We start from the raw sequence: 21681 nt of genomic DNA, 5'->3' as shown, positions 1-21681 counted from the left end.
TGGACCTCAAAACACATTGCCGAAGTTCTTTCAGCGGTCAAATCTGACCGCGTCGTAAAGGAAATTCCATGCCTATTGATTCCTCCGTATGAAGATGTCATCTTGACTTGGAGCCTGCAACAATAATAGCAAGTGCTGATTTTGTATCAATTCGCTAATCCTTCCAACTCCTACCGAGCACCTCCATCCACACTGGGTTCAGAATGCGAGCAGCCTGGGAAAGATGTCGGGCTCTAGCCTCACCGGGAACGACTTCTACCCAATCCTGTCATCCTTGTAATTTGATCACCAGATTCCACTAGGTTGTTACGAGTACTCACCTCGCTCGTCTAATCAAGGACCAGATCCATTGTTGATTGGGTTTGGCCCCACGCTATGCACGCCCCTGAACCGTATCGCTTACGACTTGCTCGGGGAGCACTTTTCCGTGTACTAGTAAACTACTGACTACTACATACTACCGCGGAATCCCGTTGTCAAGGCCTTGCCATCGCGACTTGGCTGAAAGTTTTCAAAGAGCAAGTGTACTCGCTCCCTCGCACAGGGTTATCTGTTGTGCAAGCTTAATGATGACCCCGTGTGGCCTATTGGCAAGACTGTGTATGCTGCATTTGCGAAACACGCTACCATCCCCCATTTTCAGCCTGATTATATAATAAACATTGGGCTTTCCTGACTGTACGTCCAGTTTACGATTCACGTTTGCTACCAAAGCGTGATACAACACCATGGCTTCCTTATCATCTCCTGTCTTTGACAGGGATGGTTATTCTTTCAAAGCGATGTGGGAACAGGCTCAGGTGAGATTTCAGGACAGGACCGCAAAGTCTCTCAAATCTGCCACAGGGAAGTCTCTCGAGGATGTGCTGAAAGAGCTGGAAGAAAGATATCCTGAAGATAACATTTTTGAGGCAAAAAATGGCAGCCAGTCCAACGTGAAGGATATTGTGCGGAATGTTTTGAACTGCATCAATATTTTGGGAGGGATCGTTGCACAAGGTGCATCAATGGTGTGTATCTAATGTCCGAGCCCTCCCTTGGGACGAAGAACGCCACTGACCCAGACAGGCGTTTGGTGGTGCCGCCGACATCTGTTACTCTGCGGTCTCATTCCTCATTGAGATGCATGCAAGGATAGACAGACTCTATGAAGGACTTGCCCAGCTCTTTGAGGAGATATCGACATTCCTCAAAACTTTTAAGATTTACAAAAGAGTCGAAAAGTTCGCCGAGGTTGACCCTGAGCTCAAAGCAATCACCGGCAGACTCATGATCAGCTTCGTAGATATTTGTGCCCTCTCTATCAAGCTACTGAATGGCTCCAAGTGGAGGAAGTTCAAGACCGTGTTGAAAGTTGCTCTTATGGACGATGACTCCGGGATTCGTGCTGAGCTTGACAAGTTCAAAGGCTTGATCGATCAATCTAGCCGAATCTCAGATGCCGTGACCCTCGAAAAGGTTATGGTGTCTCACCACGAGGTTGTTCAGCTGCTTCAAAATGCCTCGGAGAGAAGCGGCCAGCAACTCTTGTATCTTGAGGGTATTAGCAGTGGTGTTAACGTTCTCAAAGCTGACATAAATGAGCACAAGACTCAGAGATTGCACTCAGATCAAATCCAGGAGCTGATGAAAAAATTGTCCATCAATCAAGAGACTGCTAAATTTTCTATGAGGTATTTGGACGACGTCAGAACAACGCCCATTCCCAATTCTGGTCTCTGGTTGAAGGACGTAGAGGAGTATCATTCATGGGCTGACAATACATCAACGAAAACTAACTCACTGCTCTTTCTGTATGGTGGAGAGAAGTCAGGAAAAAGCTTTTTGATCGGCAGCATCCTTGATGAGCTGGATTTCCAATTTCGTGAGGGACGAAAAGCCGAAAGCCGGGCTTCAGTAGCCTATTACTGTTTCTCCAAGCTGGACAAGAAGCTGGAAGCGTCTAAATCCATCAAGAACCCACAGCTTCCTGCCACAGCTTTGAAATCCATGGCTGTACGAATTGCCGAGCAAAATATTAGCTATTCCAAAGAAATGTCTACATTTTGGGCAACCAAAAAGGCAACCGACCATGCGAATATGTCCTTCCATGAGCTCTGGACGGCCTTGCAGCTTTCTGTGCCCAAGGCCGATACAATGCACTACCTGATATTCGATGGCTTGGAGGTTTTGGCAGAGAGTGATGCCTGTGAACTCTTCGACGTACTGCTAAGCGTCCAAAATCCTAGAGTTCGCATTCTAGCAGCCTCAGATGAAGCCATTCTTGATGCTTCCTTGGACTCCATGCGAGATCGTTTTACTGAAGCCATTATTCCCTCAATCCACATAGAGCTCAGCAATGGTTTGGACATTGGCCTTTTCATCGATGCTTATCTCTCTCAGAACGGAGAATTGTTTGGACAGGATGTGGAGACTTCTAAACTGAAGGACTGGCTTCGCGAAAAACTTCCGGGACTTGCAAAGGGTAATTTCTACCGTTTGCAAACCGCCCTCGATCAGTTCGCCGAAGATTACAAAAGAGGCCAAAGCGCATCAGACATTATGCGGGATCTGGAGGCCGCCGACCTCTCGCAAGACCCCGCTGCTGCTGCTAAGCAGGTGGTCGCTCGTCTCAACAGGTCGCTCAACAGCCAGGAGATCGACCAACTCAACGAACTGATGATATGGACTATCTATGGCTGGCGGTATCTTGAAGTGGATGAACTTAGAGCCGCGTTATTCCTGCGCTTTAAATCGGACCCGGCTCAACCGTTGGCCGCGCAACTGAGCGGTAGAGGGAAATACGAACCCATGTTTACCATTGAAAATAATTATTGTCAATTGAAAGAAAGCATCCAGGACCTTTTAATGGAGAACGCTCAGTGGAATCGAACAGAAGATGGTGTCGGTGACGAGGACAAGCCCAAGATTTCCATGACCATCAAGATTGCTAATGCCGACATCCAAACCGTGCAGAGGTTTCTGTGGGACTTAGGGGAGAGAGCAGTTTTCGAAAAGTTCGCGTTCGAAAACATTGAGGCCAAGGTGGAAAGCCAGAAAAGCATTTATGCCCATGAAATTGAGGCTCACGTATCAATCACACTGCGCTGTATGGACCTCCTCTTAGCAGAGCCGAATGACTCCTCCGCTGCACTGGTGGAGTATGCATTATACTTCCTTCCCGCACATCTCGAATACCTTACAATGCATGTACGCCCCGGCGGAGTGCAAATTTCTGAGACACAGAGTATCGTGGATAAGCTCATCAACCTCGTTTCAGATACAGAGTGTATCGAGAAGCATTGGACTAAAGGTCCAAACAAGATTCACTTCGGGTTGCTGGCCTTCTCATGGTGGTTGTCCCTTTCAGATATCACGGATTCTTTGCGACCAAGGGATCGTCGATGGCTCGAAAGACGCGACAGAAGCAAGAATCCAAAGACAAGTTGCCTTAGTGATATCGCTTCCATGGTGGCAGAACAATGGCTTCGACACCGTGACTGGAAAGATCCTGATGAGTGTGCACGGTGGATCTATGATTATATCATTATGGTAAGAATTCTTGTCCATAGCTACACCATCTCGGAGAATGGCGTGCTGACTTGAGCTTTAGCTGGGCATGCCATTAACTACTGACACTTCTTCCCAGGAGGCAAACGGTGATGTCACTTTTGAGTATCCCACTGGAACGACCATTCTGGACCAGGAACACACATTCATGGACGAGACTAAAATCCTCCAGGCCGCAGATTGGGTCGAAGACGAGCTGAAAGTTAGGAGCAAGGACTCCTTGTGGTTTGAGCGCCTTGGCTATACCTTTTTAGCTTTCGGATACAACGATGAAGCGATAGCAGCGTTTATTCAGTCAAAAGATCTACCAGATAAGCACCTTAGATCCATCCGAGGCTTAGCAGAAGCACATGCAGCCAAGGGAGAGCTGGAACCAGCAATAAAAGCGATCGACGCCATGATAGGAGAGCTGAGAGCTCAGGACAAGAATGAAGGCGCTTTGGTGGATGATAAAGCTGAGTTACTCTCTGCTTTGCGTCTGCAAGCTGGCTGGAATCTCAAGTCCGAACCCCCAAATCTTGAAAATGCTATTACCTTGTATCAGGAGATCCTGGAGATCGATGCTAGAGATCACGACAGCAAGTGGAAGCTCTTCAAAACCTTAGCTGATGCAGGCCTCTCCGCTGATGCTCTCGAACTCTTGCGAGCTTCTAGTGTCCAGCCAGCACACAAAACCGGTGACCTAGATCGACTTGCCGAGATGCTCCTCAACCTAAAGTTTGAAGATCTTGGCGGCCTGGCGCACATAGAGACCTTTGATCTCGTTTTATCTCTGACAGCTGGCGATCCTATTTCAACGTCGATCTTGGAGGGCTTGAAGCGATGCATTGAATTGGTACATAAAGAGAATGATGCCACTACTTTGATTAGACTGTTGCTTCTTCAAGGGGCTGCAATCTTCCACTACAACCCAGGTAGGACGGAGCAGAAGGAAGCGATAGTATTGTGGAAAAAATGCTGCTCAACGGGCTTCAAGATCTTGGCGGATGTGGTGTCTAACCTCGAGGTGTCACATGGAGTTTCACTCGCGATTAGACGTATCTGTGTCTATTATGACACGTTGGCTAGGAAAGGAGGTCATGATACAGAAGAGCAGCTAAATGAGCTACTGCAGTTTTACTCAGAGGCCCAGAAGGTATACTGGACGGCTCGAATTGTGCGGTACGCACTTGCCGCCTGTTATATCTCATCCATGGCTACTGAGAAGGCTAGAGATCTTCTTCGGAGCGACATGATGGATGGATTGTTTTTGCTCAGCGACGACGATCCAGAAAATGATTTCCAAGGCTATCAGACCATTGGAGAAGCTGCGCTACACGCAGGAGACGACTTGAATGCTCTCACGGCTTGGTCACTTCTTTTGCCCGATGATATTGATGGAGATGAGGATAGAGGGGGCAATGCGGATGAGGAAGACGAAGACGAGGAGGATGAAGACGAGAACGCCGACAAGGAAGATGAACGAGGGCATGCCAACGATGACGATGAAGAAGATGGAGACGAGGATGCCGATGATTCTTCGTCAAGAGCATCGAAAAACTCATCGACATCCACAGCCCAATCGTCTGAAGCCAATGATGTCACCCCTAACGCTGACGGTCCCACAATAACTATCATCACGCAAGAAGCCAAGGTCCGTACTGGCAAGCTCTGTAGTCTCTGCGATGGGGGATGCGGCACTAGGTGGTTTTATGCGGACGACTTCTACTGCTGCAAGATATGTTGCGATGTTCAGTTTGATGCCAGATGTCTAAAGAAACTCCGTGAAGGCATGTTGAAGAGGGTGATCTGTAGCCCCGACCATGATTTCCTTCACATCCCGGCTTTCTCGGATGAGGATTACCAGAAGGTTGGCAAAGGGAACGTCCGTGTCGGTGGAATGCTCGTCGACGGAGCACGACAAGGTGGAGAAATTGTTCCGATCGCCGACTGGCTGCAGTCTCTCAGAGATCAATGGGGAATCCCAAAGGCAGAATAGACCTGGACATTCAATTGAGATTGAATATGCGGTCGCCTAGATTGACAATGTTCATGTTTGGCACGAGTCTATGTAGCTATCAAGATCGTCTACTGGTACGCAGGAAGCTGCAAAAGCTGCAAAATCTTGCTCCGCCTCTCAAAATGAGAGCTACCCGCCAGTGATACCACCACTGACAGAGATGAACTGTCCGGTAATCCATCTGCTCTTCTCAGAGGCTATAAGGAGAACTGCATCTGCAATTTCCTCCACCGTTCCTACTCGCTCGGCAGCTCTTGTCATTGGCACAAGGTTATTATGGATAGCATCGGCAATGGGGCCTTTTGGCATGCCATCTGTTGGCACAGGACCTGGCGCAATCGAATTGATGGTGATTCCGTATTCCCGGCCCAACTATCCATACATCATATCAGCCAGTGTCGTCCCATATGGCTCCAGACAGAAATTCAGGCATGTCTCAGAATGGCGGGACTTACCTCCATGGCCATGGCAAAGGTGAGAGCATCCTGCGCGGCTTTGGAAGCAACATAGAGCGGGATTGGAGCGACGCCTAGCTTTGACGCAATCGATCCGATGTTGATGATGCGGCCTCCCTGTGGCATGACAGGGACAGTCGCCTGTATCATGAACAACGGTGCATATACGTTGGCGGTAAAGGTCCGCTCGATGTCCTCCTTGCTGGCCTTGGTGGCGGGACCGAAGGCCCCGACTGCCGCATTGTTCACTTTCGCATATAACGATTAGTTCTCGGCTCGAGTCATCCAAAATCGAACATTAAACCAAAAAGCTGTAACTCACCAAGGATGTCAATCTTGTCACTACCAAACGTCTCGAGAGTCTCTTTGACGATTCTGGCCGTACCTTCCTGGGTCGATACGTCTGCTTGCACGACGATCGCTTCTCCTCCCTGCTCTCGAATCTTCGCGGCGACATTGACCGCCCGAGGTCCGGTTGTATCAGAGACATAATTGATGACGACTTTGGCACCATTGCGTGCCAGTGCGGAGGCGATCCCTGCGCCAATCCCATTCTCTTTCCCGGAACCAGTAACAATGGCGACTTTGCCCTCGAGTGATAGTGTGTCTGGAGCCATTGCGAGGACGTGAAGAGATGTGTAGATGGATTGAAGAAGATGGTCCTGTAGAAATGGGAGACGACGAGCTTTATAGTTTGGCCATCTCACCCAAGAATGCTCTATGTTCCTCGTCCTCTAATGCTGTGAGGTATTAACATGGATGCTGGCATGGATGAAATGCATCTCCGTCCGTGTGGAGCACTTCGAGATCTTTTAACCGCATTTGGAAAGAAGAGACCCCTGTCGTGCGTCTCGACGATCCCAACGCTAACCCCAGTATGCGAATCTTGTGAGATGATTGGGTCTGATAGTATGGATGAGACTTTTGGTCTTTCGTAAATTTCATGCTGCTGACAACAGGCATCATAATGATCAGACGTTGCGACTCCGATGGAACAATACCTGACTCAGCGATCCTTTGCATTACGATTGGAAGTGCGAATTACTCGTGTAAGTATTCCACGGGCTACCGAGGCGGATACAATCGCTCCGATTGGAGAGCCTCTGACACCTGCTTAGGAAACTCCGATCTCCTTGAGGTTGATCCTGTTGAAAACGGTTTTCTCAGTTCAATCTCGATCTTCACTTTCAAGCATTTTGTCCAAGCGAGTTATCTAGTCCCAAATCTCCAAGCAACCAAGACCCAACAGGATCTAAGTCCCCCCACGGATAGTCAAACTGTTGGTCTGGGAAGAGATTCTCTACTCCAGGGTAGAGCATTGGATCCTGCTGGCCAAAGGACAGTGGGGTATGTGACAGCGCCATAAAGTCGCCGTTGTCAAAGTTCCCATTCGGATTTGTTCCCATGTTCATATCTGACCCTCGCTCCAATGCCGTCAGTCCGCTCGTTTCTTGCGGAGGAGCATGTGCAACATGGGTTGAAGTGTCAACTGTGGACATTCCAAGGAGATGCCACTGTCGGCATAGATCAGGCCCAAAGTCGGCGAAAAAAGGGAGAACATCTGCAGCAATGGCAGCTGGCGCAGTGTCAAGCTGCGGCTGCCGCATACCTGCATCTCTCGCTGCAGTTAATGACCTCATCGCCTCGACTGCTGACCCCCAACGATCGGAGAGCTGTTGTAACGACAGCGAGATGACTCGAAACTCGTGGTCAGCAGTTGACTCCAGTCCCGGGTACCTGTATCCCGACATCTGAGACAGTCCAGCTGCAAGCGCGTAAAAAGCGAACACGGGGCCTAGATAACGCAATTCATCTCGAGACAGAAAGTCTTCGAAGATACCGGCAAGGAAAGAGGAGGCGACCAGTGACGGTGCCGAAGCCGGGCTGCTGGGTTCATCGCGTCTGTGCAAGATAATGAGGATGACAAAGTATACCACTGCGATTTGCCGTGCTTTGAAATTGTACGGGCTCAGCACCCGGTCGTGGGCAACCTTAAATAGTCGTAATTCTGACGGCAACTCCTTGATCCACCTGTACAGGGCATTCTCGAACCTTTGTCGCTTGTCTGCGCTGAAGCTTTTGCGTCTCCGGTACTCAGTGATATCGCCCAACAGCTGGCAGACCTTACAGAAAGACGTAAAGAGCTTGGCATCAGGATTACCAGAGGAGAAATCTTTCACGGAGGGTGGAAGGACGTTGCTGTCCTTCAGGCTGATTGTTCGTGGGCGTCCAACTCCAACTGAGATGACATCGTCTCTCCACTTTGAGCTCGTTAGTGAGGTGAGCACATTGGTTTAAGTCGAGAGTTTGCTTACCACCAACGTCCACCATACCCTGCGGTGAAGTGACCTGTCTCGGGCTGATGCCGGTTCCTTGTGCAAACCGATTTGATAAGCAAGGCCCGCAGCAATACGTACCCAGAACCCACTCGAACTCGCAGAAATCTGCTCGGGACCGGTAGGATTCCACCAGTGCAGCAGCAACGCCGAGACGACCGATATCAGGGGATTCTTTTCGTGGCCGGAAAAGAACAATACCTTGGCCCTTTGATAGTAATCCTCTGATGTGGCTCCGATCAAGGGTGTTGCAGATACACGACTCCCAGCCAAGAAGACTGACTGAAGGAGCAACGGCGAAGGGGAATGATCTGGTTGGTCTTCAAGCCAGCGTCGATCCACTATAGGCATCCACGGGAGGCAGTGTTCCATGAACTTGTCAATCAAACTATTTCGGACTGACCTCGGTGGCATCTCGAGTGCTTTGTACAAATGGAGAACCTGCATGTCGATGTCGGAGAGACCATCATGGTTTTGTGGTAATACATTGGTGGTATCTTCAGCCACAGGAATACTGCCATCCAGGTAGGCATCTCGCCCAATGTAGGTCTCTGTACGTCCCGGTGTGCTTCCTTCATTGACCTGTAGAGTACGGGAAGGCTCCACTGATGACGGCTCACTCTCGTCAGCGGATAGCCGAGTGTATGAGTTTCTACTGTCCAAAACAGGGGGCTGGCTGTTTTTGATCTTTGGGATTTGAAATGCTTGGGTCTGATGAGAGCTCTTAGAAGGACTGTGCTCTGGAGCCGGGGACGGGCTTAAGTTGTACCGCTTTCTTTTCCTCTTATGCGGCCTGGATGAGATCAACGTAACGGAATAGAAGCATATAGAACAAAGCCTACCTGCAGGGCAAATCTCCGATGCGGCAATTGGAACATGGTGGCTCACTCGAGTTCAAGTCACATTTTATCTATGGTGGTCAGCAGGAGTCGTCCAGGATATGAGAAGGAGCCAAAAAACCTTCTTCCGGTGACAAATTGAGCATGCTTGACTCAGCTTTGGACGAGGCGTCATCTCTGAGGCATAAGTTTGTCGTTTGGCGGTATGGCGGTATAGTTGTATATGCGACAAAGCCTCCGCGCTCTCTTTGGGACAGATGACTCAGCGGTCGAGGTCCAGATGCAAGGTGTGTGGATTATCCTCCAATGGCTGTACTGACTATTCTTCCTGACATGTGTAGACTCAGGACCAACAATGCCTCTGTGGCGCTGTTGATCACAGAATCATTCGAAATTGAGAGATGAGATGCTGCTGGGAAAGAAGAAGAGAAGACGAAGAACGTTCGGATCGTGGAAGTCTCGATACTAGGTTGGGTCACGTGGGTTTCACGATTATAGCTATCACGTGACGCAACTAAGCTAGGTATTTATTTCGCCAAAGAATAAGTTGATGATGTAGGGGCTACAAAGTACAAGGTATCTCATAGATGATATGCACTATTTGGAACCGTCTTGAATTGAGCATTTATTTAACGTCTGATGAGACTGATGTAGAGAAGTACTTTTCTCTTCACTAGTGCCTCTCTTCAACCACTACCACGGCTTGGAGACTCTGCTTTTGAATCGAGGATACACGTTTGGACCTGTTAGTTCGCGAGCTACCATCTCACATTTACAGTTTCGAGCCAGTTGCCAGTGGGCGATGCCCGGTAGAGGCATTCTCAGGTAGATCCATGCCCCAGACCAGTTTGCAATCCCAATTTGTACGATCGCGACCTCCCATTGATATCCTCGGTCGACTGGAATGCACGATTTGAGGAAAGACGAACTCTCCTACGCCACCTTCTCCGTCAATAACCCATCTACGGGCTATCTCCATTGCTACTTCGTCGTTATCCCGTTGAGCATCGATCGCGAGAAAGGTTCCGCTGATGATCCAGATCAGCGTGAACATGATCTGACGTCCGTCCGACAGCGCAGAGCTTAGGTCAGCTTTTCCCTTGACGACGACCTGTTGGAGACTGTGCCAGGATTCTCTCAGGAGCCTTTTTAGTTCCGCTTCGCGTACATTACCGATCACCCGATTCAACCAGGAACTCAATACCCTAAGATTACCTGCATCATGGTTCAGAAGATGACGAGTGACCTCACTGGCAAGCACATTGGTGGTGCCTTCCCAAGTCATGTTTGCGGCAGTGTCCCTCATTAGTCTTGCAATGTTATGCTCTGGTTCATCTGGTTCATCCATGTACCCAACACCGCCCATTGCTTCCTGGCATTCCTGCAATGCGATGGTCGCTACTTTGCATATAACTGCTTTTGCTGAGGCCGTCAAAGTCCGCAAGACAACATCAGCTTCCTCACCGGGGTTTGGAAATGGCACACTATGTGCAGAGGCTGCCTCCGGAAATCCATTGTCCACAAAGCTTAGTAGGGCGGTGGTGTAGAAGGCGAGTTGTAGAAGTCCTCGATGCTTCACTTCCAACGTAGCCAGCAGTCTCAGATGCATGGGGAAAGTCCACAGTGGCTGGTTGATGGTTGTTCTCGCTAAAGCAAATCCCTTGGCGATAGACATCCCTCGGCGCCAGCATGATAATGCTGTGATGAAGTTATGTGTTCGAGTAACATTCAGCAGCAATGCAATTGTTGGTATGCCTCTGTCAATTGGCCCAATCAGCCAAGCTCTGACATCCTTCAGCTCCAACTCGGCGGTGGGCAATTCTTTCGTGCCCATTTTGTTCTTGAGCCTGTGAATGCGTATCCCATTGGTCACCTGTCTTCTTTGACCATTTTCAATAATGTTTCTCCTTGTTGGCGCTACGAAAAGACTCAGCACTCCAGACCCAGTCTTCCCTAACATTAACGCCATATTGCAGTCGGTGGCCGACGAGAAATACTTGAATCCCGAAACGAGGTAGTCGCCCTCTTCGATACTGCCATACTCTCCTGTCTTTCGTGGCAGTGGTGAGTAAACTGCGACCGTCTCAGAATTTTGAACATCACTTCCCCCTGGTCTTTCGGTCATCCACTGGCTTGAAATCCAGTTGTCTTCCCTCGAGATAAGCCGCCTGTATATCTCGTGGAAGGGATGATTTGAAGGTTTATCGGAGAGCTGTTTTGCTACCAGACGTGCTGCACCGCTTGTCATTGATACTGGACAAGAGTAGACAGCAGAAGACGCAGAGTAGGTGTAGTTGCTGTAGCAGAAAGGAAGGCAGTTAGCATGTGCTAAGAAAGCGCGTTCGCTGGAAGAGAGCATACAATGCATGTTGGACGATGCGTCTATATTCCCCAAATTCTTCCTCGTATCCCAAGGCGATGACACTGACACCAGCAGTTAGCCTCGGGAATGACATCAACTTGGACACGAGCATACCCATTTCTTGCACCCCATTTCCCCAGTTGCTTCCAGCCATGGGAGGTCACTAGTCGATCAAACGGGTACCGAGCTCCCCAAACATTTCGAGTCTTCACGTATGGCTGTTCTCTCTCTGCGTTTGAGATCCATTCATAGACCTCATTAGAGATTGCCTCGCTAGCGAAGTTGGTCAATCGGGGCTCCACGACCTGTAAAATTCCGGAAGGAAGATATGCTTTTAACACTCGTTTGTAAGAAGCGTCCGACGTATATGGGTTTTGCAAAGGGGGCAAGGATAAAATGAACCCCGAATCAACAGTCGACGGTTTCATGGTGCCTCTAAAGGTTATCGTTCCCGAGATTGGCAAGGCTGGGACCAATATTATATTTCTAAGTAGTAATCGTCTCTGACGATTCTCCCACCCTCGGTGAGCCGTGCCGGTCTTGGAGTGTTTTATTCTTCAAACGCCAATAGACGTCTTGCTGTACTTCTCCAATTACTTCTCAATCTACCAGCACCTCGGCCTCGTTCAAGAGTCGGGGCGAATAGTTGTACATTGAGCTAAGGGCAAAAGCATTTTTTGCCATCCCTCGGCATCGTCTTTGAGGGTTCGTCAATTTGGATATCAGTCCTCACGTCCCCCTCATTTCCGGGGTCGTTCCGTTCTTTCTCCGCTCCCCGCGTTTCCAGCAGAATCGCCGTGAAAGCCCCGATACCACATAACATAGGGTCATGGAAACCAGCACGACCAGGCAAACGTACCCCATGTCCGTGGTCATAAGTTCTGGCTTTGTGAATGATTAGATGGTTTAGAATGGGCATACTGCAGCGCCGCTCCACGCGACACGTACTGAACAGCATCCAGCCGTTACTACCTCCACCAGTCTGAGAGGAAGAAATGGAGTCGAGTGCAAGACAGCATCCAGCGAGGCAGCAGCCTTCTCCAGTATGGGAGCCACAAATCAACCGCTCTGAGATTCCTATAAACAAATATCGAGCACATGTCAACCGCAAGTTCACTCTTGACCTTGCCGACTCACAGCAATTGCATCAATGGAGTGTTACTCATCCCCAGAGCTTCTGGGTCGATCTCTGGTCTTATGTCCACTTGATACCACATCTGCCAGCTCACACTATGCGAGCATATGCTTCCGATGTCCCCATGGTCGATATACCTCTCTGGTTTGAAGGAGTCTGTGTCAACTATGCGGAAAACGTCCTCACTCAGCCTTCCTTAGATGAAAATGCGATCGCGTTGGTCGGGTTAAGGGAAAACCAAGGGCTGGAAGGCGAGACTTGGTCCTGGATGGTTCTGAGAGAGAAGGTCAGACAGGTGAGAAGCGCTTTCTTGCGTAGTGGTGTTAGGAGGGGCCATCGTGTGGCCGCAATTATATCGACTTCGGTATGGTCGGTCGCACTGTTCCTCGGGGCTGCTAGTATTGGAGCAATATTTACGTCCATAGCCCCAGACCTAGGGGAAGAGGTATATAAGCCCTGGATTACTATGGAAATAGCATGGCTGGCTGGAGCTGACCATATCCTAGGGTTGCATATCTCGCCTTCAGCAAGTGACTCCGTCAATACTATTCGCAGACAGCCATCGGACTTACAAAGGTCAACAGCAGTCCAATATGGCAACAATTGCCAGCATTGCCAAACACCTGTCATGCACAGACGAAGTCTTTCTGATTCCGACAAAGGAGGAGAATGTCCTTTTATTTCCGTTGCTCTCTCAGTTCCTATCCCGCTCACTTCCGTCAGATCAGCTACAGTACGAACGAATCTCATTCAATGATCCGTTATACATCTTATACTCGAGCGGGACAACAGGCCCGCCAAAATGCCTGGTACACCGACATGGTGCTATTATTCAGCACAAGAAGATTGGGATCCTGCACAATTCACTCACACCAGGCGAGGTTGTATTCCAGTACTCCAGCACTTCTTGGGTGTTGTGGAATATCATGATCGGCCACCTCTCCGTTGGAGCCACGCTGATCTTGTATGACGGCTCACCTACGTGGCCAACTCCGGATGCAATGCTTGATATTGTCGAGAAGTACAAAGTCAATTACTGGGGCTGTTCTCCTCGCTATCTGCAGGCCTTGGAAGCCACTAACGTGAGTATCAGGCAGCGGAATGATCTATCTTCACTACGCATGGTTCAATCGGGAGGCTCTCATCTTGCGGCAGACCAGTATCATTGGTTTTATCGAAACTTTCCACCGCGAGTTCATCTGACAAGCGTGACGGGCGGAACGGACCTGGTCACGTCGTGGGTTGGCACCGATCCAGCTGGGCCCCTCTATGCAGGGGAGCTCCAGCTGCCTATTCTGGGACATGACGTTGACATTGCAGATGTTGTGACCGGAGAATCTATCAGACAGTCCGGAGAATCAGGGGAATTTGTCTGCAGACAGCCATTTCCCTCGATGCCAGTCTTCATGTGGGGCGATGAAGGCAATGAGAAGTACCGGGCGTCCTACTTTGAACGATTTGGATATACCTGTTGGGCGCAGCATGATTGGGCGAGTTATAACCCCTACACCAAGGGCTGGACTGTACATGGTCGAAGGTACGTGAAGTGATACTTAAGCCTTTTTTCTCCGCAAGCAGTCCTGCTAAATCTATGTGTCTTTAGCGACGGTGTTCTCAACCCTCAAGGAATACGGTTCGGGTCTGCAGAGATATACTCGATCACGGAAGCACATCCTTTCAGCGATACCATTTCAACCACCCTCTGCGTAGGTCGACGACGGAAGACTATTGACACTGACGAATCAGTCTTCCTCTTCGTCATCATGCGCCCGGGTAAAACATTCACCCACAGACTTGCTACCCTGCTCAAGGATGCCATTCGCAACGGTCTGAGCGCAAGGCATGTTCCTAGGTTCATCCTAGCCGTCAACGAAATCCCAATGACGGCGAATGGGAAGAAAGTGGAAACGCTAGTCAAACAAGTCATCTGTACTGGACAGCCACCCAAAGTTGTCAGTAGTACGGTCTCCAATCCCGAATGTCTTAATGATTTCAAGCGCTTCTTTGCGCTGGAGGAAAGAGCTAGTAAGCTCTAAGGATGTGCAGGTGGTCTCCTCGGCCCATTTGCGATATGTGTTCCCTCCACAAATTCCCCTGGCAAAGAACACGGTTTCCCGGGTTTATAGACTGCTTTGCAATGAGCATGATCCTCAGAAACTTTCCAACGTCCATCCTTCCGCCGGGCCGCTGTGGTAGGCGGTACCTTCATACTTTTAGTACAAGGATATGTCTAGTCTTTAAATCAAAAGAGCATCGCTCCGTTGGGACGAGCGCTGGATAGATCTCGAACAGTGGTTCTTGGGACAACAGTCTCGGTCGGAGCAGATGCTTTCGAGAAGAAGAGCCCTTACATCCGTCGCCATCATATCATCAATGAGGAAAATCTGTCTTATGGTACGGAATGCAGAAGCCCCGCAGTTGATTTCCATACGATTTGCAACCTCGCAGACTCGGACTGTGTAAAGATCGCGACTTGAACCTTGCGTAGCCACAGACCCAAATATACTGAGCGCCCAGAGCTGTAGATCTGGGAACCGGACATCATGGTTGATATCATGGGCGAAAATACGTGCAAATCGGTCTTGTAGAGGCCCAAGCTCGTCGGCAATGTATGTGAAGTCCAGCTTCAGCCTTGCCAGCACAACCAGAAGTGCAAGTCTGGTCATTTCTCGCAGCGCTTCATCGAGCGCGGTTGCGGATTCAAAGGTGCTTTCTGTCAGTCTCGGCAGAGAGAGCAACTGATGGGAGAGCGGACCAATCAGTCGTGTGCCGTTCATACCATCGTTCCAGAAGGTGGGGCTTTTAGCCTGATGGTTGACAATGTCAGCGACATGGCTGGCCCCTTCGAGCGAAAGGGCGGTATCATTGAGCGCCGGGGAATTGTGCGTTCTTAGTCGGAGCATTAGGGATTGGAGATACGGTGAAGCCACATTTTGTCGGGAGGAAACCGGGGTGAGATCGGCGGGGATGCTAAAACGAGGTTTAGTGTCGGACACTGCTGAGCCTACGATGTCCATCCTGGTTTCTGTTAACATGATCATGACTCGAAATCCCTAGTAGGGATGTTGAAGGAAAGACGAATACCAAAAGATAAAACCCGTGACCCAGCTGCTCAGGCCTTGCAAGCTACCGCGGATCTGCATGACCTCTTGAAGGCCCTTCATGTGAAGGGCCCACCTCTGCCAGTTGCTGACGTTTGACTATGGCATCATCAGACGGAACGTCAGAGTACAGCATCTGTGACATCACTAACATCGTGGCATAAGAAACCGAGTATTGTTGTAATGACTCCTTCACTCGACCGTTCAGTGCGAGATGAAAGTCTCTTCGATAGGGTGTTGAGACATGTACTATAGTAGCTGGATGACTCCAGACAATCACTATACTCAAGGCCACCAGGGCAGATCATTCTGTTCATGTACAGTGACGCATTGGCAAGCGAGATAAAATAGGCACTGGTATCAATAACCGCCATTGAGAACCATTCTCGCCGGAAGGGACGGTAAAGGTACTCGGCCTCGACATGTACTGGAAAAATAAGCGATCGATGCATGTGTAGATTTAATTCATGTGGCATACTGAAATGAATGAGCTCACGGGCTCGTGGTGTTGGATCTACTGCGTATATTCCGTAGGGAAACAGGGGCCGTGGAACAATTGTGTTCTCTCGAGAATGGACTGGGTTCTCATTTCCAACAATGGAGGTCGCAACACCATCAGCATTGGTCGAGAGCTCTAATGCCACAGTGAGGAACTTTGGTTTCTTCTTTCGGTAACGACCGACTTGGGACATGACATGATGCCGGATTCTCTGTTGGGTATCTCGATGCCTGAGGTGGTCAGGCTGAGATACGGTAATAAATACCAGATCTTGTCCTCTAGGCTGTGATGGCCGAGATTGCTTGTGAGAAGGGGAAGGCATTATTGGACTTGTAACATAGAACTATAATCTATTTCGTCCTTATAATATCACAATATAATGTACCGTTGAAGGACGGAATATGAGCCAGGGGTTGTTGATACTGGTTTGAAAGATCACACAGCTTTGCCAAGGACAGAGGAAGCTAACCGCATGTTATCATCCGACCGAGGTTGTGGGATCCCCAGAAGGGTCATTCTTTACGAGCAAGTTGCTTGCGTGTTGGGATAAAATTAACGCAATGAATAAGTCATCGGCGAAGGCTTCCTGCCCCTGTTAACGGATATGATAAGAGACACCCGAGTATTCTCTCCGTTGAAATTCTAACCAATCAAGTTGGAATTAGTGTTGCCGCTTCAGTGCGCCACCTTCTCCCTATGCGAGATGCCAGACAACCAGGATCTTGGGGTTGAGTCATTGAAAAGCTTCTGGAGAGGAACACTTTCGTCTTGTGCGTGTCTTGTATTCATTTGAACAATATGGATATATCGAGCAACTCTGGTGGTTGACCGGCCCACTCCTCTGGCGTGGGTAAGATCTTAGCCGGCTGGAGGCAAAATCCGCTCTTCCATAGAGCTCAAGATCCCCATCAAAATTGCAGCAATCCACTCCCAGGCCAGATTTCGTTCGGTTCAAAAGATACCTGTCTGTACCCGTTCCTTTGGGTTTAGGCACAAGCCCTTTTTACAAGTTTCTCTGGTTCATTGATGTGCATGTTGGAGTTATGGCGACGCCAAAAAGAATAGCAGTTGTCGGGGTCGGTCTCATCGGTCCAAGACACGCAGAAACAGTTGTAGCAAGCCCGAATGCTCTGCTAGCAGCAATTGTTGATCCCATGCCGGCAGGCAAGGCTCTCGCTGCCAGACTCGATGTACCATATTATCAGAGCGTCACTGAACTGCTCAACTCAGTCGACAAGCCCGATGGTGCGATAATCTGCACTCCCAATCACATCCATGTACCTGTAGGCCTAGATTTGGCTCGCGCAGGTGTCAATATTCTCGTCGAAAAGCCAATCAGTATAGATATCGAAAGCGGCCGAGAACTCATTCGCACGGCCGCCGAGGCGGGAGTGCGAGTGCTGGTGGGGCATCACCGTCGATTTAACTCCTACATTTTAGCTGCTAAAACCACCATTGTCAGTGGAAGACTTGGAGACTTGATTGCAGTGAATGGTATATGGTCCACGTATAAGCCGCTGGAATACTTTGATCCGCCGGCAGAATGGAGGAGAACGACGACCGGCGGAGTTATACTCATCAACATGATTCACGAGATCGATCTGATGCATTATCTTCTTGGCCCAATCACACGAGTTTATGCGGAACCAATACCCCCAAAGAGAGGGTTCGAAGCTGACGAGGGCGCTGCCATCACACTGAAGTTCGAGTCCGGTGCCGTGGGTTCCTTCCTGCTTGCCGATAATACACCTTCGCCGCATAATTTCGAGGCTGGGACGGGCGAGAACCCTCTAATACCTAAGGCTGGGAAGGATTTCTACCGTATCTTCGGCTCCAACGCGACCTTAAGTGTGCCAGACATGAGCATATGGTCCTATGAGAGCGACACGACCAAGTCCTGGCATTCTCGAATGTCCAGTGAGCAGATTGATGTCAATGCCAAAACACCGTTTGAGTCACAGCTTGAACACTTTGTCGCAGTCATAAAGGGCACAGAAGAGCCAAGTTGTAGCGGAGTTGACGGACTGGCTGCTCTGATGGTGTGCAATGCACTTAAGCAATCACTTGAGACCGGAGAGCCAGTCATGGTAAATAGACCTTGAACATACTCTTTGAATGTAAACACGCTGTGGGCTCAGATTGACCTGGAATTCATCTACACCTCAGGTTTGTTTGAAATGAGTTTGTCGGACAACATACTACTTGTAGAGCGGTCAGCGGCCTGGAAACTTTGACTTTATTCTAGCAAAGTGACAGAAGCAACCTCGCTCACATATTTTAGCAATCTCAGGATGAAATACTATATCCAGCCAGTCTGATGTTAAACGCTGGCTGTCAACATGTGCACCTTTGTTCGTGGATATGATTTGGATAAGAGTTAGAATGTAAGAAATTACGAATACCGCCCAAAAAGGGGTAAGGGGAGCTCCGGATCAGATATTAACCCGGAGATGCTGCCAAGCACGGAAGATGGATAATCCGGCCGGCGTCAACTCCGCCTGCATATCCCCTCCAACCGTCTGCCACTGCGTCTGCCACTGCTGCCATCGTCACCACCAAAGCCATTGCCCTGCACGCCAAACGACGCCAGGAAACATCACAACCACGCCCCTTGGCCTCCTGGGACCTGTTGACAGATCACCCTGTCCCTCCAACATTCCTCGCGTTGTGACCTGTGGCTTACTTCTCCTACACCCTGTGATGTACTTCCCGAGAAGATGATGTACGGCTTCTCTTCCTTGATACCCCATCCGACATGAGCCCACAACCTCCAAGTTCTCTGTGCACAAGACACCATGGATCGCGTAGATCCGACTTCAGATCCCGACTCTCCTCCATCGTCTCCGGAAACCCCTCGAAAATTACCTGATGATCTCCCAACTTCCCTCGATGACCGCCGTTCCTTTCCTAGCTATGGAGGAGAGACTGAGATGTACGATGGCTGGCAAGGTCGAGATTCCCTTTCATGTGACACGTTTCCTCTTCCGTGACGAGCCGTCGCTCACATTGCTGTGTATCTGTAGGATCTTCCCAGTATATCACTGCCCCGACCCCTGCCAAGCCAATTGCTTTCGACCTCCACTTGGATACACCGGCTTATGATGAAGAAGAGACCTTTGCGCGACTGCAAGACAGCGATTCTCGCCTGATGGAGATGGTAGCGGCACAGGCCCACCACCGGGAAGATGGCAGTCCCGGGCAAGATGAAGATGCAATTGCCACGGACCAGAAACTGTCGCGTGACGAGAAAAGCGCGATTCTACAAAAGAGCCTTAACATGGCCGCAAGCAACGGAGATGTGGCACGAATTCAGAAGCTGGTCGGAGGGCGAGCGAAGGAATTCGTGGACGTCAACCAGCCCGACGAAGAAGGGACGGTTCCACTGATCTATGCCAGTTGCTTCGGACATTTGGATGTTGTGGCAGCGCTGGTGGATGCTGGAGCTGTGGTAGACAAGCAGGATCAAAACCAGTGGAGTGCTTTGATGTGGGCAATGACCAACCGACACAAGCAGATCTCTAAACTCCTGTTGGATCATGGTGCCAATCCCGATATCAAATCATCGTCGGGTGGAACTGCCCTGGACTTTGTTCAGCCTGGTTCGGACTTCTCCCACTACTTGCACGAAAATGGCTATCACTTTGGCATGTCCAGCCTTGGTGATGATTTCTATAACTCTGGCTTCTCGCAAGACCGTTTTGAGGAAGAAATGGCCGAGAACGAAATGAAGCGACGGATGCTGATGCAGGAAAGTGCCACCAATCTTGAAGTGGATCTTTCTACCCTCGGCTTTGATGAAGGCCCAGAGGTGAGCACATTCCAAGCACTCGTGCTACTCTGCTAACTCGAAAAGTCACCCACCGATGTCGAATCTGACGAGGAAGAATTCATTTGGGATCGCTGCGTTGGCGATCAGATGTTTGTTTTTCAAACCGATCAACTCGATCCCATCTTTGACCTTATCATCACTGGAATGACACCTCAGCGGTCTCCCTCCCAGAAGCCTGTCCCTGCAAACCTCATCTTCTTGATGGCTCGATATGCACATTATCACATGACTAGAACCCTTTTAGAAGAGGTGTTGGAGAAAGCGATGGACCGGATCAACGACGTCATTGAGAGATATCAATGGGATATGACCATGCTCGCCTTTTGGGTATCGAATTCGACCTTGCTCCTCCACTACCTGAAAAAGGATGCTGGATTAGTCCTGGCTACGTCCAAGTATCAACTAGAGTTGGCGGAGCTCATCAACGAGATATTCATTCTCATCATCCGAGATGCAGAGCGAAGAATGAACAAAATCCTCGATGTGGCCATGTTAGATCATGAGACAATCCCTGGCCTCGACGATATTGCCTTCCAAGGTGAATGGAAAGTCTTCAAGTCGAAGCCCAAAGCGAAAGAAGAGGCGCCCGACAAACGATTTCGACCTCCTTCACCCAAAAGGCGCGCCCAAATTTCACCTCGGAACATTACTTCTCTGCTATCATCGACCCTGTTCGTACTTGATCTGTACGACGTGCATTCTGTGATCACTGCGCAGATATTGGCACAACTTTTGTACTGGATCGGAGCAGAACTCTTCAATCGTGTTATGACCACGAGAAAATATCTGTCACGGACCAAAGCCATGCAAATCCGCATGAATGTCTCTGTGATTGAAGACTGGGCACGGGCTAATAATCGACAGCCAGAGCACTATGAAAATGGATCTACGATTTCGACAGGGGAGAACACTGTAGATGCAGCTAGACGTCACCTTGCGCCAATCATTCAGCTTCTTCAGTGGCTGCAGTGTTTTAGTTCTCTCGGGGAAGATCACGACTCTCTAGTGGGGACTCTGGTTCAGTTACAACGATTAACGCCCACACAGTTAATTAGTGCTGTCAAAAATTACCGCGCAGAGGTGGGAGAGAAGAGCCTTCTCAAATTACATATGAAGTTCCTGGTTCAACTCCAAAGAGGTGAACAGTCCTTGATCAGAAGGCCCCTGACACCCATGGTGGAGGCTTCAGAAACAGGCACTTCGACGCCAACCAAGGAGAACGGAGCACTAGTTGCAAAGCCTCCGATCACCCCACAGGGGCCTTCTATGCCTTCCGCAGCGTCTCCAGTTGAGCCAGATGCTGAATCGCCATCGAGCCGCAATGCGTTGACCTTGGACCAATCTTTGATGCTTCCATTCTCACTTCCCACTTCAACAGATATGCTGATCTCCTATGGGGCTGGAATTGGGGGAACAAATCGAGAGCAAGCAAGGAAATATATTCCTACTGTTCCAACCGAGGTTCTCAGCAAATTGAATTTGGACGGTGAAGGAACTAGACGACGAGGAGCAAGCGTGGGCACAATTGGCACGACAGCACAAGGATGGCAGAGTGGTGTGATATAAGGATAAGCTGT

The 21681-nt window shown here is 49.6% G+C and overlaps 8 protein-coding genes across 8 annotated transcripts; 4 read left to right on the top strand and 4 right to left on the bottom strand.

The window, feature by feature from the left end:
• Window positions 1–728: 728 nt before the first annotated feature.
• Window positions 729–5527, top strand: A1O9_11630 (uncharacterized protein; the record flags this gene model as incomplete). Its single annotated transcript, XM_013399525.1, has 3 exons — window positions 729–1010; window positions 1069–3531; window positions 3629–5527. 3 exons carry the CDS (start codon window positions 729–731, stop codon window positions 5525–5527), a joined length of 4644 nt encoding a protein of 1547 aa, XP_013254979.1.
• A 150-nt stretch (window positions 5528–5677) lies between these two features.
• On the bottom strand, window positions 5678–6620 carry A1O9_11629 (uncharacterized protein; the record flags this gene model as incomplete). Its single annotated transcript, XM_013399524.1, has 3 exons — window positions 5678–5920; window positions 6004–6251; window positions 6326–6620. The coding sequence occupies 3 exons, from the start codon at window positions 6618–6620 to the stop codon at window positions 5678–5680; spliced, it is 786 nt and encodes a 261-aa protein (XP_013254978.1).
• Window positions 6621–7190: 570 nt separating this feature from the next.
• A1O9_11628 (uncharacterized protein) lies at window positions 7191–8786 on the bottom strand (the record flags this gene model as incomplete). Its single annotated transcript, XM_013399523.1, has 2 exons — window positions 7191–8264; window positions 8319–8786. 2 exons carry the CDS (start codon window positions 8784–8786, stop codon window positions 7191–7193), a joined length of 1542 nt encoding a protein of 513 aa, XP_013254977.1.
• A 1164-nt stretch (window positions 8787–9950) lies between these two features.
• Window positions 9951–11968, bottom strand: A1O9_11627 (acyl-CoA dehydrogenase; the record flags this gene model as incomplete). Its single annotated transcript, XM_013399522.1, has 3 exons — window positions 9951–11475; window positions 11540–11602; window positions 11655–11968. The coding sequence occupies 3 exons, from the start codon at window positions 11966–11968 to the stop codon at window positions 9951–9953; spliced, it is 1902 nt and encodes a 633-aa protein (XP_013254976.1).
• A 567-nt stretch (window positions 11969–12535) lies between these two features.
• A1O9_11626 (acetoacetate-CoA ligase) lies at window positions 12536–14711 on the top strand (the record flags this gene model as incomplete). The annotated part of the gene is made up of 3 exons (XM_013399521.1): window positions 12536–13120; window positions 13182–14212; window positions 14279–14711. 3 exons carry the CDS (start codon window positions 12536–12538, stop codon window positions 14709–14711), a joined length of 2049 nt encoding a protein of 682 aa, XP_013254975.1.
• A 201-nt stretch (window positions 14712–14912) lies between these two features.
• On the bottom strand, window positions 14913–16468 carry A1O9_11625 (uncharacterized protein; the record flags this gene model as incomplete). The annotated part of the gene is made up of 4 exons (XM_013399520.1): window positions 14913–15693; window positions 15760–15875; window positions 15929–16203; window positions 16255–16468. The coding sequence occupies 4 exons, from the start codon at window positions 16466–16468 to the stop codon at window positions 14913–14915; spliced, it is 1386 nt and encodes a 461-aa protein (XP_013254974.1).
• Window positions 16469–17318: 850 nt separating this feature from the next.
• A1O9_11624 (oxidoreductase) lies at window positions 17319–18377 on the top strand (the record flags this gene model as incomplete). The annotated part of the gene is made up of 1 exon (XM_013399519.1): window positions 17319–18377. One exon carries the CDS (start codon window positions 17319–17321, stop codon window positions 18375–18377), a length of 1059 nt encoding a protein of 352 aa, XP_013254973.1.
• A 693-nt stretch (window positions 18378–19070) lies between these two features.
• A1O9_11623 (allantoicase) lies at window positions 19071–21670 on the top strand (the record flags this gene model as incomplete). The annotated part of the gene is made up of 3 exons (XM_013399518.1): window positions 19071–19224; window positions 19299–20083; window positions 20129–21670. 3 exons carry the CDS (start codon window positions 19071–19073, stop codon window positions 21668–21670), a joined length of 2481 nt encoding a protein of 826 aa, XP_013254972.1.
• Between the last annotated feature and the right edge of the window lie 11 nt (window positions 21671–21681).

Source organism: Exophiala aquamarina (genome assembly GCF_000709125.1).
Source record: "Exophiala aquamarina CBS 119918 chromosome Unknown aczIA-supercont1.18, whole genome shotgun sequence".
In the NCBI taxonomy this organism is placed as follows: Eukaryota; Fungi; Ascomycota; class Eurotiomycetes; order Chaetothyriales; family Herpotrichiellaceae; genus Exophiala; species Exophiala aquamarina.
The sequence above is the reverse complement of the archived record's forward strand: the minus strand, read 5'-3'. Positions and strand labels throughout refer to the sequence as shown.